This window comes from Anopheles darlingi, chromosome 2 (assembly GCF_943734745.1).
Source record: "Anopheles darlingi chromosome 2, idAnoDarlMG_H_01, whole genome shotgun sequence".
Taxonomy (NCBI): domain Eukaryota; kingdom Metazoa; phylum Arthropoda; class Insecta; order Diptera; family Culicidae; genus Anopheles; species Anopheles darlingi.
Genome location: NC_064874.1, coordinates 50,331,617 through 50,346,902, shown reverse-complemented (window position 1 = coordinate 50,346,902; position 15,286 = coordinate 50,331,617). Strand labels below are relative to the sequence as shown.

Genomic DNA, 15,286 nt, shown 5'->3' with positions numbered 1-15,286 from the left:
TGACACTATCATTCTGTCATCCATCACATTAACTTCACCACACCACCCGATGATGGGGACTTTATCACCAATGATGCTACTGCCACTACCAACGGTGTCAACAAGCGGCCCCCACCCATCGCTGGCCCTGGCGTGACAATCCAGGTCCAGGAGAGGAGATCCAGTAGAATGGAAACAGAAAGCGGCAAGGGAACGGCTGAGGAGGCTGAGGAGGCTGAGAAGGAAGTTCGGAATCTGTTTCACGCACACGCTGCTCCGTTCCGCCGTGGAATGAAGAATAATCGGTCGGCCATAAATCACATCGTTTCGGATGCTCGACACCGGCTCGACCGGGCGGTCGGGGTTGTCGCTTCCATTTTTCCACTAAACTACCACCACGACGACGACGCGGGATTTGCGTGAAACTTAGAAATCGACCACCAGACGGGAGCATCATCATGGCCAACTAACGTTAGCGACGAAGCACTCGCCCATCCATTCCCGGTCGTAAAACATTCGCCGTTTATTGCCTCGCAGCACGCAGTAGCACCCGGCAGGTCGGTCCCCTGGCGACACGGCGGCCGACCCGGGGTTGCCCGGTTCCGTTCCGAGGGGGAAATACACCCGCACACACACACGCACGTACGTTGACTTTCCGACTACGTTCCGTCTTCCGACGTCGGCCCACGGTTGCCAAGTGTCAAGTGTTGTTTACATTGGGGATTAATGAAACAATCATCATCATCATTCGGGTTCGGGAACATGGCTCTGGAACATGCTCGTGTGGTGGAGGGGGAGCCTCCATGTTTTTGGATGCACACCCTCCCCTCCCCACAGGGCCAGCCACCGATTGATTTATTGCCATCGATACGCCCGAAGGATCGATTACAAATCGGTCTTTTCATTGTTTCCCCCCTCGGTTTTCTCTGTTCGCCTTCGCCTTTTTGGCTTCCCAGATTTTGATTAATTAGCCAATAACGGTGCAGTCCCCAGCAGCAGCAACAACAACAACAGCAACAGCAACAACATATAGATCACTCCCAGAAGGATTCTTCACCTCGCGAGACTATTTGGGTTCGCATGTTTACACTAAACATCATCACTTCACACTTCGCTCCATGTGTCATCGATTATCTCTTGCTAGACTACCGCACACACACACATGCACTCTGTAATAGTTTAATGGAGCGTCAAAAATGCTCAGCTTCTGGCTTCGTCGTCATGTCACAAACAAACTCCCTCCTGAGAGAAGCAAACGAACCAACGAACGAACGAAGAGCCACTTGGCGGTTGGGCTTTTCGCTACAATTTTCTTGCCACATTTTCTCGTCCAAATTATCTCACTCGCCAGGCCTGTGCGACTGCGGCCGTCGGTTGCATGATGAGGATATGCTATGCACTCTCGTGCTAGTAGTGATGCTGATGCCGATGCTGCTGCTGTTGCGGTTGCTGCTCCGGCTGCTATTTGCATAACAATATGCGATGGATGGTAAGTGATCATAAATAAACATAATTACGGTTCCGCTTCTTCTTCTTCTCTTTGTTTGTAACATTTCATTTCTCCTCTCTCTCCTTCTCTCTTTCTCAGTGTTGCGCGTCTTTCGATCTCCAAAGCCTCCGAAGCCTTCTTCCCTCGCATCCCTCTTCTCTGCTTGACCACCTCGAAGATGCGATCGGTCGAGTTATTAGTTTCGGTTATTTCCATTCGTTTCAAACACTCGAAAGTCGTGTGCAAGTCGTGGCGGCTGGGCAGAGCAGACCATTGATCCATTTTTCACACTTCTTTTGCCGTTTTTGTGGAAGTGCAGGTTTCACTACTCCGCTCCCAACACAGAGCAACAGAGGAGAGTGGGCCGCGCGTCCGCGACGAGAAGAATCGATTACCAGACGGCGGCTGCAAACAAATTTGGATAATACCGCGATGCAGAGGCCACTCCGTCTGTCTGTCTGTCTGGTGCTGGGCTGGGCGATCGCTTGCCAATCGATCGATCGATCACTGCTCCGATATGGCTTTGGTTTTGGAGTTTTGACGTTTCAATCCAGATTCAATGTAGGAATCGCTTGTGGGGGGCCTCCGGGAGTCGATTTCGTCGGGGATTTCGGTGGCCGGATGGTAGGTGTTAGAAGTTTTGATCCCCCCCCCCCTCCTTCCATATGATCACACACACACACACATACAGGTCGATCGCGGACGGTTAAGCCGGATGATCCCGCACCGCGCGCAGCTTCCCTCCTCGAGTCGCTCTCGATAATTACAGGGCACGTTGTTGCCGCCACTATCGAATTAAGGGCGCTCGGACCTTTCTCTCTCTCTCTCTTTCGCTCTCTCTCTCTCTCTCTCTCTCTTCAACGCATCGCTCACCCTTTCGCACTCCGATCGGGATCGTTGAGAGTGTAGTCGGAAGCGACCACCAGAGCATAGATATGATCGGCGAGGAAGTACCACCAGAACGGCGACGGCGGGTTCGCCTTTTTTTTTTGTTTTTCGCCGCGCCTGCAGCCCAACCCAGCAGCCCAAACCCGGGAAGCGCCCGAAGATCAAAGACAAATGGCCGCCGCTGTCCCGAGAATGGGGGCCGGCCAGAGAGCCGAGCGAGCGAACCGATGCTGCGTAGTAATGATGATACTTGCGGTCAATCACGGTAGACGCTTTTAGGTGATGTCCATCGCCTCTCGGAGCGACCCACCACCAGCAGCCAGCCAGCCAGCCAGAGGGGAATCAATTAACAAATCAATAATTGCTGCCCATCTCATAATCGAGCAGCTCGAGCTCATATATTGGGACAAATGGGTCCTCCCTGCATCCATCCCTGGTCCTCCCTGGACCCCTCGAGCGGATCATCGTGGCGGCATCGTGTGAAACTTGTGTTCTCGAACAGTTTCGAGCTTGATATCGAGTGATAAGCATGAAGATCAGATTCTCTTCTTTGCGATCCTTGTGAGTACGTTCCTCGAATTGTCTGACGATGAGTGCCACACAACACCGACACACACACACACACACCGACCTCACCGAACTGACCATTGGCGGCGGTCGACCGGGCCCGGGGACCGGAACCCGTTGATTGCCAGCGAAAGAAGGTGATTTAATTTGACAGGTGAGTGAGTGTGAGCTCGTTATGGTGAGACGAGGACGAGGATTAGCCCGAGTGTTGTCGGCCAACAACAAAGAATCCGGTCGATCTGAGGAGGCTGCGTGTCGAGAAGGCGACTCGCTGCTTCGTGCGGATTGGCCTTGTTTGTTGTGATTGCTAGTTGTCAGCCAGTGACAACAACAACAGCAGCGGCTGAACGCACACAGCGCACATCCATCCGCCATCCGCCATCCGTCGGCACGGCACGGAAGAACTCCAAGAATGGTAGAAAATGTTGTAAAATGCGATGCACTTTATCTTGAGAGTACTTGAGATCGAGTGCATACGATACTGTGTGATATTAAACGCTTCGAAGTCGTGTACAACGTGCCCAGTACGTAGCAGATGCTCTGATCAATACCAGATTTTGATGAAAGTAATTTAAATTGGAGATTGATCGTAAGCACAGCTTTTGGAATCACGCTTGTTTTCCATGAAAATACCATTTAAAATCAATTAATGGCGGCTGTGAACTCAGGAAAAGAACACACTTCGAAATCGTTTACATTTGTTCCTAGCGCATCCGAATCGTTTACATTTGTTCCTAGCGCATATTCCAATAGTAATTTTGAGTATCTGAAGACAAACGCAGAACGGACAAAATTTAACATAACAAAAGGTAAAATCTCCCAATACATTTCTTGATAGTTAAATACGTAAAACAAGCACTAAATGCCAGAAAAGAAGAAACGTCGCTAAACCAGTGCACTTATGCCCTGAAAATGTGCATATACCGGGCGTGGAAAGGAAAATGCATCAGATCTTCAATAAAGAATACTAGCGTTACAAAAACCTACAATGGTTTCCTTTTCGAAACAAAACGATTCGAAGGACACAGTTCACAGACTTGGATACATGATTTTCTAACTGTTATTTTTAAGCATTTTTTTAAATTTTCATTGAAAGCATACGGATACTCATATGCGCATGCCTAGCATAATTATAATGTTGGAGCAAGTTGAATAAAAAATGCGAATAAATGAATGAATAAAAACCATTAATAAAAAGTAATGAAACATATCACAACTTAATTATAATACTGCTTTATCGGGTTTATCATGTTCTAATGAAAATCATGTAATAGTTCAAATTTATTAAAATATTAAACCCTGCTCTAAAGCTTTTGCTGCGTCTTCGTGCGGCTGATCAACACATTAAACAATTGCGCAATGGGATACCGTTTTGATGAACCAAAAAAAAAGACCCCTCCTCAAAGATCCTTTCATTAAGCAATTATGTCTGTAAAAAGTGCTGCAACGTTAGCAGAAAATCTTTCTCATCAGATGTTAATTACTTCCCGCGTTAGAATAAATTAGACATCACTAGCTGGCCGCATGCGCGCAACGGTTTAGCTTTCTCGCTAGGCCCCGGTCCAATTACGCGATCCCTAGGATCATCCATCCTAGTGCCATCCAGAGAGCAGAAGCAGAAAAAGAAGAAGAAGCAGCAAAAGAAAAGAAGGCGAGGATCGCCATGGACCTCCATGGTCGCCGATGCAGCGCCGATCGTTTAGCGAAAATCGAAAATTAATTGAAACTTACTTTAAAGGTGTCTGGGTGAGCGATCTTATTTTTTATTATTATTTTATCTCTCTTCCGGCACACTCCACACACACACACACACCCTGCCCCCCGAATGATGATGCTGCCCAGTGAACCGATCAAAAAGTGATGCCGCATCCCAACCCGCAGCTGGCCCGCTGCTAGCGAAATGGGTTGTGTGTGTGTGTGTGTCCGTGGCTCTGAGATCTGATTCCCTCCGGCTGAGGGTGGCCTCCGTGAGGTGCAATAGAGTTATTACCGGCATCGATCTCGGACCCAAATACGCGGACCCGCAAGTCCACAGCATCAAAACACAACATCCCCGATGATCGCCCGATCGTGGTGTGTGTGTGCGCGAACGATCGGAGGACACAACAGGGAAAATGAAGGAACGGAGCAACAACATAATGCAATTTATGCTTTATGCGCTCGCGAGGAGAAGATCAAGCGGGAGACTAAAGTTACAACAACAAAACCACTCACACACAGACACGGGCACGGACACGGACAACAGATTCAGGTGCACCCTTTCCAGCTCAGGCACCAAGGCTCGGCCTCGGCCTCAGTCTCTCTCTCTCTGTCAGTCGTCCCTCCTGTCACCGTCACTGGGCGCTTCGCACCTCTTCCCCGGGAACACCGGGGTCGGAATAGGAGTCGTCGAAGCAGGGAAAGGGAAAAAAAGCTCGGCATCTCCTCCAGCGCTCACTGTGCGGCGCGCCCACAGCCCTGAGTCGACGGCGGCGGCAGCGGCGGCGGCATCTTTTGATCTTCTTCCAATTAGCCCAGCCGACACCTTTGGGCTTTGCGGCATTTCACTTTGATCACCTTGTTGCTGCTTCCACCATTTATTCCACCACCACCACCACCACTGGGGGTGAGGCTCGCCACACACGCAGCCACACTCATCGGCAGCAGCAGCAGCAGCAGCATCATCATCATCCTCCTCCAGAGACCCATCCATTCGGAGGAAACAACCGGAGAGAGAGAGGTCAGAGAGCGAGCAGCGAGAGCGAGAGCGATGATGGTCTGCGAGGCTGCGAGGTGGCTCGTTGTTGGGTCCGTTTGGGGGCCGTTGGTCGGTTGTTCGCTCATCAACACCACCCGAGGCGAGGTGGAGAAGCCTTGAATGGGGCGGCTGACTGGCTTCCCGAACGATCGATGCTCGAGTCGAGGGTCCAGGAGGTTCATCTCCGAAGCGAAACCGGATTCGTGGGTCCATTCGTGGTTCCGACTTTGTTCAGCGAGCGGCAGCGGCGGCGGCGACGGCAGCGGTTGGCCTCAACAACTGGCCCCGAGGCCATACTCCGGTCCGACCGACCGGCCGCTTGGCACTTTGGCACTTTGGCGAAGAACAATTCGTATTAAGAAGATATTAGTTAGCATTTACCGCGGAATTGTTACAGTCATGCCGCGCGCGTGTGTGTGTGTGTGGCTGCTGCTGCTGCTACAGACAAAGACCCACATCGTACCTGGCCACATTCGTGTGTTTAGCTCTTTCGACACCTCTTTCGTCTCCTCGTCGTCCGATCGTATGGGATGGGTGATCGTTTCCGTTGGCACACATTCAAATCTCGCGTCCGCAGTTTCGTTCGTTCTCATTTTCTCGCTTTCGGCTCGATCGCATCGCATCGCATCGGATCGGATCGGATTGGAGCCAATTTCCCACCCCTCCGTCCGTCCGTCCGTCCGTCCGTCGATCGTTGGGGCCTTAATCCGCGCGGCCATCATCCTTTCATCGCGTACGCTTCTTGTCGCGGCGCGCTGTTCGGCTCGTTCGGCTTGTTGTTGGCTTATTATGACTTTTATTGTTGGATCTAATAGTTGAATGAGTTATGCTGCCCCCGGCCGCTCACACTACGGTTCCTTCCCCCGAGGGCGGCACCGTTTGAAGCGAACTGCGAGAAGCAGGATGCTTTCGGGTTTTTCGGGCTGGATGCTGGCTTCTGCCCATCTGCCCAAATCCCTGTTGCCCCGTTTGTGATACACCCGGGGTCCCCCGGGGACGACTTTTGATTCGAATACAACGTTCTCGGCGCCTTCCTCTCTCTCTCGCTGATGCTCTTTTGAATGATTTCGATAATTTCTTGATCTTCAGAGCCCGAAAGGGAGGTGTTGCGAGGCGAGGGATGGAGAGGCTCCTCTCACACAACAAGGCTAATAGCTATTAACAAGCTTTAGATCGCCTCGATCAGTGTGTGTGTGTGTGTTCTAAGCGAACAGGAAATGATCACCGCGATCACTACTGCGCGCGCGCGAGTGCTAAAAAGGAATTGGAACCGATTTATCAGCGAGATTATCGCTCGTTTTGAGCACTCGTAGTAGTGACATTCTGGGATTCTGGGCTCGCAATCGGTCCTCTGTCGGTTGCAACATAACCGCAACCGTGGAATGGTGTATTGGTGCGCAGCGCGTCGCATTACGACCACACTCAAAAGCACACACAAAGCAGACCGAGAAACCGAAAACTGTAATCAACCGGTACTAAAGTGATTAAGTCAATCAATGAAAAATTGATGATCAGCCTGCGGACCGACCAAACGACCGGCCGACCGGTGGCCTTTGATGTGTAGCGGCAAGGCGGCCAAGATTTGGTCGATTCTCCTCGCCACGGTGTCTGACGACCTGTTCTGCATCTCTAGCCACAGCCGCGCACCGGCAGCAGCAGCAGCAGCAATCGTCATCATCGACTGAATGGTGATTCCATTTGGAATGGATTATGAACGGGTCAATTGCACGAGCCTTACTCGTCGACGACCAAGACGACCACGACGACGACGACCACTAAGTAGGAGAAGCAGCGCTAATAAGCTTCTCCGCGGACACAACGGAGTCAACACGGTGGAGGGAGACCTGAGGTGTCGATTCACCTTCACTTTACCGACGAGACGGTCTCGTTTGGTCGTCGTTTTTGGGGCAGGGAAGTGAAGTGATCTGATCAGCAGCTGTTATTTGAAGCTGTTTGTCAACCAATGAAAAGCTCCAAACAGTTTGTTTATCTGCAGTAGTAGTGCAGGAGCAGGTGTAGAAGGCATGATGATCGACAATGATCAACCAACCGATCCAGGTGGCAAGAAGAGCGTTCGAGTCCGCTTCCGAACTCTGATCCCCGCGGGAGACTCGTCAGCAAAGTGCCAAATTTGCATCCAAACCGAACCTGCCGACGGCCGAAAACAATTAAAGCTGCAGCCGACGAATTCGATCGAAAGCGGTACAACGACGACGACGAGGACGATGGCGGCGGCGTCGACGGCCACAACAACAAGCCCTTCGCCACCATTAGTGTCAGGGTGCTGCCAAGGGTTGAAATTTAGGAGTCAGTTGAGGTGCCTGCCTGCCACCAGAATCGAAACGCGGAACGCGGAATGCATCGGTGGCCGGAGAACGCGAGAACCGCTCGCCGCCGGATCGCGAGCGCTTGACGACGACGACGACGACGACGACTTGACATGCGGAACGCGTGATGCTCGGAGTGTATTCTGGAAAGTGGCACTTTGGCGGCGGCAGCAGCAGCAATCGACGGCCAGTATTTAGCCGCGCTGTCAGCTGCCGACACTCGTTGGGCCTGTTCTCTCTCTCTCCTCGGCTTCAAGTCTTGATTGTTTTGGATGCAGCTTTTTGGGTGGATGGGTAGCAGTCAGCCCCGAAACCCCCCTGGCCCAATGAGTAATCGGCCCATGATCGAGCGACCAAGATCGCCCAGAGGTAACCTTCGATTCGTTCCATCCGGAAATATGCGACGACGACGACGACGACGAGGACTGTTCGGGCTGGTGGCTGCTTTTGAGTGTGCGCCATAGCGAATCGCGGGTCCTCGATTCATCACGCATTCTGGCTTTGGCTCGGACTCGGCACAGGAAATCGAACACGCGGACGAAACGGACAAACCTGTTCCACCTGCGCGGGCCCCAGCGCGACGAGACAGGATGCACCTGATTAGTGCTTCGACATTGGCGGTCCATTCCATTCCAACGAAGGAAAAAGGGAACACAGGGTGAAGAGTGAGAGAGAGAGAGAGCGAGAGAGAGAGAGCGGCCAAAAAAAGGCCGAGAATAACATAATTGTTGGATCAATCTAAATCGGGTGTATCCAATTGGTTATAACGTGTTATTTTCTCTCACTTTGCCCAACACGTTGTTCCGACTTTTGGGTCGATTTTAGGGGTGGGCACGCAGGCAGAGGATGATCGTGAGGTGATCTGGTGAGGTGATCGGCATCATAAGAAGATCCTTAGATCCTTCTGTCTGTCGATTACGAAAAGGGAAATTCAATCCACCACGACATTCCCACGACGCACCCACAGAGTTCTGGACTTCTGGACTTCTGGACTTCCCTTTCCACTGTGTGCGGTGCGCCGTATTATGGTCTTGTGACCACAAATTCAACAAACTTTTCTCCACTTTTCCGCGTCGCAAGCAGTGGTGAGAAGCTTCGGGCAGCGGGCACGTCCCTGCCAGATGGTTTGACCTGGCCTGCCTGTCCGGTGGCAACTTCAGTGGGATCTGCACGCACGCACGGACTCGGTGGGAATTGCTAAAAGCCACCGGCCACAACATTTTCGGTAATTGGATTTTGATTTATTGCACACCGGATCGGACAGAGCGCCGAACCCAACCGAACCCAACAGGCCTCAAGGCCACAATATGGTAACCAGAAGCCGCAACCATCGACGACGTGTTGGATCGATGGCTACCAGGTCGTCCGCCCAACGTGTGTTTGGTCAACTCTATTTCAGCCAACGAAACCATAAATTCGATTAAATCACGAACGCGGTCAGTGTTTTTTTTTTTGTTGTTGTTGCTGCTGTTCTCAGGTTCTGGTTTCCTTTGGCTGGATGCTGGGTTTGAAGAAGGCCAAAAGTTAAGAAGATTTACCGCAGATCGAGGTAGATCCGTGAGTCTGAGATTCGCACAGCAAAAGCTAACAAAGCTTGATTGGAACTCCCTCAGGGCGCATGTTTGGTATCGTGGAGTTCGATTGATTTCAACCCTTACTAACCGACCAGCTCGATCGATCATACTGAACGGCAATTAGCGATCGTTGCCTTTCATTGGCAAAGGTGTGTATGACGTGGTTTACTGCGGATCAGTTGCGAACGGTAGTAACAAGCTGTCCATAAGATAGTTGTCTTCTGATGCCACGAATATTGTTCCAGTAAAGGTTCTCCGCCTTCTTTCTCTTTCACAAGGACCTTCTACGGAAGGATGTAAACAACAAAAGACCGGACACACTCATAACAATAACAATAGAAATGTAGAAGGTGACAATAGAAAGCAATATGCCTCTAAAGTATGGCATTTGTTTCCTAATGGTACCGATACACGAAAGCAACATTACTGTTAAGAACTGCCAAAAGCAGATTTCATTTCAATTGTATTCGTGTATAAGGGTTGTAAACATGGAAACTCTTTATCGCACTTCGATCTTTCAGTTATCCAGATCGCATGGAAATTCGCTTGAAATGTGCTATCGACTAGTGATCGCTGTAAGCTCGTTAACTATTGCATGATAATGCAACAGATTATTCTTCTTTATTATGCTGATTTAAGAAAAATTATTCCCAGAATAGTTGCATTAGCTTGTTATGAATTCTTGATTTAATGTGTTTGATAGTTGCAATGCCATGTTGTGTTCGTGTATCACAACGCGTTAGGAAGAAATGCAAGGCGCAAAATGACAGATTACGAAAATCAAATGACAATTATCCGCAAATAAAATTGCACTCGTGTATCGACACTTTGATAGTTCGATTTAATGCGAAACATTCAATAGACATTCGGTAATGAAAGTTGAAATTGCGATGCAATTGATGTACATCAAATACAACTTGGCTTTTCATTTGCAAATTTCTATCGGTCAATCAACTTTCCAACAATTACTTCTACAAACTAACTTTATATCTTCATATTTACATAGCATTTTCATCCGAAGATCCGCTCTGGCGGAAAGGATGGTTTGTTATCACGTTATCAGCTGATCAGTCGCCTCCATATCCTGCGTTTCCCCGCCCAATTCTCGGTAATGTTTCAATTGACGACGAGAAACGAAACAAAAAACTGTTTTGAAGCATTTCATCGCACAAAACGATGCACATGGGCTACATTAATCGCAACCATGTCAATGCCACGATCTCGTGCGACTCGATTAGAGGGAGCATCTCGTTAGTTAATCAGAGTCTACCTCCCCCTCCACCTCTTTGACTCAAATTGGCGAACTCCTGGTAGGTGGTGGTGGTGGACGGAAGTAACGCTCCAGAGGACCACTGAACTACCAGCGTCTGTGTGTTGGCCGATGAAAACTGCTCGTTAGCCTAACAAACGAGTCCCGTGCGTGGTACCGCGATGGCCGCGATCGAGGCCCCGCCGTCCCGGGCATTAGTGCGCGACGACGCACTGGTGGTAGTAGTGGTGGTGGTGGTGGTGGTAGCCGAGTTGTCAGGCTAGAGGGACGCGGGGGACCGAGGCAAAACAATGGACAATCTAGGACCCCGTTAGCATTACCTCACCCCTCACCACCTCACCAACGCTTTGTCTAACGTTAATCGCGTTACAATCGCGCAGCAACGGCAGCAACTCTGGCCATTTGCGAATGCTGGCCTGGCTGGCTGGCCTGGCTGGCCTGGTGTGCTGGCTGGTACTCCTGGGCCACAACAAGCGCGATCGGAGAAAATGATAATCGGATCTCATTTGTAAGCCTAGCTAATCTAATTTTAATTCTGCCTGCGTGCGTAGACCATGGATGGCGGTTGCGAGGCAGTGTTGCCAACGAGGCAAATGGCGTTACTGCTGCCCCGGGTTACTGGTCGGCCTCCTTCGACTGTTATCATGAAAGTTGCATGAGCTGATTTCATAAATTTTCCGACACTTTCCTTCACGCAGAGAGACGCCGACCCGGTGGTAAACGGTGAAATCGGGCTCTCTGGCGGTTGGCTGTCTCTGGGCGCGGCATTTAATAGATCAAAAGATGTTGTTTTCTGTTTAGTGTCGCCTCCTCCTCCTCCTCCTCCCCCTACCGGTGAGTTCGTGATTCAACCAATTAAGCAGTAATGAGTTATTCATTTGCCTTGACGGTTTGGACCATTTTGGAAGAGCCGATTCGTAGTGTTTCAAAAAGGAAGGAGGCCATTTATTGCCAAAAAGTCGCTGCTCCAAGATTCGCCACCACCAGAGGCCTACTTTGTGTCACGGTATAGTCCGCGGCGGCGGCGGTAATACATTGTATTCCGCTGGTGCTTAGTAACCGAACCGACCGCTCGGTACGGCTATGGCTACGTGGTTTATATCCGTAAAAGGAGGTGTCAAAAATGGTCGTCTCTCAGGGTCTTTCAGGGGACGACAAAGAGCCAAATGGCCAATGACGTACGGTCGTACGGGCAGTCGACTTACCACTATCCTCGTTGGATTCGTCGAAGTTCTTGTTGGTCATCTGGAACAGGGCATCGAGCGGGGTACCGTTGGGGGCCGTCTTGCCGTTGCCGGACTTTCCGTTGTTACTAGCTGAGCCACCATTGCCACCACCACCACTTCGTCCACTACTACCATCACCACCGGCACCGGTACCAGCCGTTGATCCACCGCCAATACCGGAAGAGGAGGATTGGGACGACTGATGACTTTGATGGTCCGAACCGCGGCCAATCTCCGGCGAACAGCAATCACTGGCCGCGGAACTCGACCGTTCCGAGCCGCTCTCCGACGGAATGATGTCCATGCTCATGTGCCGCAGCAACTGGGCCTGCGCCCGGAAGTGTTCCTGCAGCTGTTGATGGTAATCGAGCGCCAGACGATGCTCATAGTGGAGCAGGGCAGGTGGTAGGAATGGTCGCACCGGGATAGGACCTCGCAGATGATCCCAAGGTCGCACGATCTTCGAGGCGGCCTGCTGCAACGTACTGCTACTGTGTTGGTGGTGAGGATGATGATGGTTATGGTGGTTGTGGTGCTGATGCTGAGCGGCCGCAAGATGTGCCGCCGCCGGATGGTGAGGAGACAGGTGCAGAAGATGGTGATGGTGAGGATGGTGCGGATGATGTGGTAGGCTGGCCGTGGGTGGCGGTGGACTAGTGGCTTCTCGCGTCTCCCGGTTACCCGTTTCCTCCGCATCGCGCCCAAGAATGTCGGCGATCGAGAAGGACTTTACGCCGCAGTCCGCGGTTGCCGTCGATCCGGACGAGGCTTTGGTTGTGCTGGTCGCGGTGGTATTGGTGTGAGTGGTGTTGCTGCTGCTAGTACTGTTGCCGGTGCCGGTGGCCGTCGTAATAATGGGTGTCGATGATGGGCTTGACCCCCGGCTCGTCGATTCCTTGGGACTTCCGTTCGGACTTCCGGCCGTACTACTACCACCACCACCACCGTCCACCATACGCAATCGCTTCAGGGGAGTGAAGTAGTCCTCAGGTCGGCCACCAGCACCCGCATGCAGGGCACTGACCGCTGCTGCCGTATGGGCATGTAACGCCGCATGATGATGCGGATGATGAGGATGATGATGCATCAGCGTGTGGTGGGCGGCATGTACTAGATGCGTGACGGAGAGTGGATGCGGGTGGACGAGGTGTGGATGGGTATCACTCCCAATGGGGGGCGGGCTGGGCGAACCGACGGATATCTCCGATCCGACCGGACTGCCCGGTGGCGGGGTGCTGTTGGTACGACACATCATCTTTCCCGAGCGCAGCTCAGCTTCTTCCAGCATTCCAGCGAGGTTTGTAGTTCACAAAATGATCACGATCTTCACACACACATACACACACACACACACTCACACTCCACAAAGCAACCCAACCGAACCAAAAACCCACCAAAAACGGACACACGGAACGGAATTTCAAGCACTTTTAACCACCGACGATACTACACACTTCCCTTCGAGGACACAGGAGGCACCTTTTCAAAACAGCATCTTTAACCGGCAATGTTTCATGTTGTTGTCTGTGCCACCTGACCGCTGCTCTAGCTGCTAGTAGTAGCACACTAAAGTACCCCCCCGCATCAACACAGGATGATCGAACACTACGGAATCACTTGGCATGCAAAGGGAGTTGCTTCCCTTTCAGCTCGCTACACTCGAGGGTTTTTCGTTTCGGCAACAACCGCTTCGTGAATGCAAAACGTAATGCGATCCCGGCCAACAATAAATTATTTGCTACGAAAAACACGCGACACGCGCTCCGAGAAGCTCCTCCGACCTCACGTTTTCGAGCCGCGCTGAGAGAATGAAGAGAGCTTGAACCTCGAGAGCGGGATCTTCCCACGCGCGCGCCAACTTCCGTGTACGTACACGAAACCGGTGTTGGTGTGTGTGTAGGTGTTTGTGTGGTGTGCGTGTAAACAGCGGATGGGCCAATCGCCGACCAGCAATGGCCAGCTGAGACGTGATTGGTTGTTTGATTTAGAACCGGATCTCTCTTTCGTGCGTGGCTTCTCTCTCTCTCGCTCTTTCGGAAAAGTTCGCGAAATTTACAAAAAAGTGCAAAAACAGTGCGAAAATACTTGGAAAACCTCAGTTTGAATCGTTAAAGTGTGCGAGAGAATTAATTGCTGTCATTCGTACGAGATAAGTTCCTCTAATTGAATCTTGAAGTTGAAACAAGGACTACAAAATTTATACATGCCAGTAATAGATTTTCTGGTGCTAATCATGCTGTTTTAAGAACAGCATTGTTTAATTATTGTAAAAAATGTTTCTTCAATTATCGTATTCATATTTATTGCTAGTTAGCGGTTCACACTCCAGGATGCACGCGAACAAAGTCAACCCCTAAAGTCAAGCATTTTGCATGGTTGGATGGACAACAACATCAATAAAAAGCTGGTTTCCAGTCCATACATCTTTAAGGTAGTTAAAGATATCATAACAGTAGTAATGTTTGTTTCATAAGAATTTGAATTGCTACTGGTTTCCATAGAAGTATGTAAAATCAATGTATCTTCATTGATTCCTGTCTAATAATAAAAACATTATACAATATTGCTCAAATGTGCCATAGTGTATGAACTATGATGGATTCCCAGAGAAATGCTGACCACAGACACGCAGAGTGCGTCGAAAAGTATTGTTTAATTTTCCCGAAACCGAAGCCAAATGTCCCTGTTATGTCGGCGGTAGCTGCCGTTTGAACAAACATAAGGCAGCATGGATCAATTAGTGAAGAGTAGTTTCAACGACTGAGAAATAATTTGATAGGAGATCTTAATTCACAGCCACAAATCATCAAATACCGTAATGTAGCATATGCAGCAATAGCAGCGGAAATTGCTTTATAATCACTCGTAGAGGGTTATTTGTCAAAACACTGACCATGTGAGGCTATTCCGCATGAAAGTGATCCTAGTGCGTTACAGTCAAATCTTAATCGATATTTTTCGTGCGTGTATGCTGTTATTTCTGTTCGTTTCCTGTCGTTGGATTACTTTCGACTGTTAAAAGAACACATTTCTTTCGGCCATTTATTTTAGGCGTTTAAAAGAAACAATGTTGAAGCAATGGACCATCTGGACGCAATACTATGTACATGTTTCAAAACTTTTTTGATTTTCTCATACTGCGATGAATGTTATAAGAGTAAAAGAAATTTATTAAATTTTATTTCAAACTATGAAATTTACTGTTGAAATGGAACTGGAAAATCTATGA

General features: G+C 50.1%; 1 protein-coding gene across 1 annotated transcript in view; it reads right to left on the bottom strand.

The window, feature by feature from the left end:
* LOC125947857 (homeobox protein vnd-like) overlaps positions 1-13,826 on the bottom strand; it is a 28,324-nt gene extending 14,498 nt beyond the window's left edge. The window contains exon 1 of the mRNA XM_049673320.1: positions 12,037-13,826. Coding sequence (XP_049529277.1) covers positions 12,037-13,345 — 1,309 coding nt within the window. The 5' untranslated portion in view covers positions 13,346-13,826. The remainder of the gene's footprint in view (positions 1-12,036) is intronic.
* Between the last annotated feature and the right edge of the window lie 1,460 nt (positions 13,827-15,286).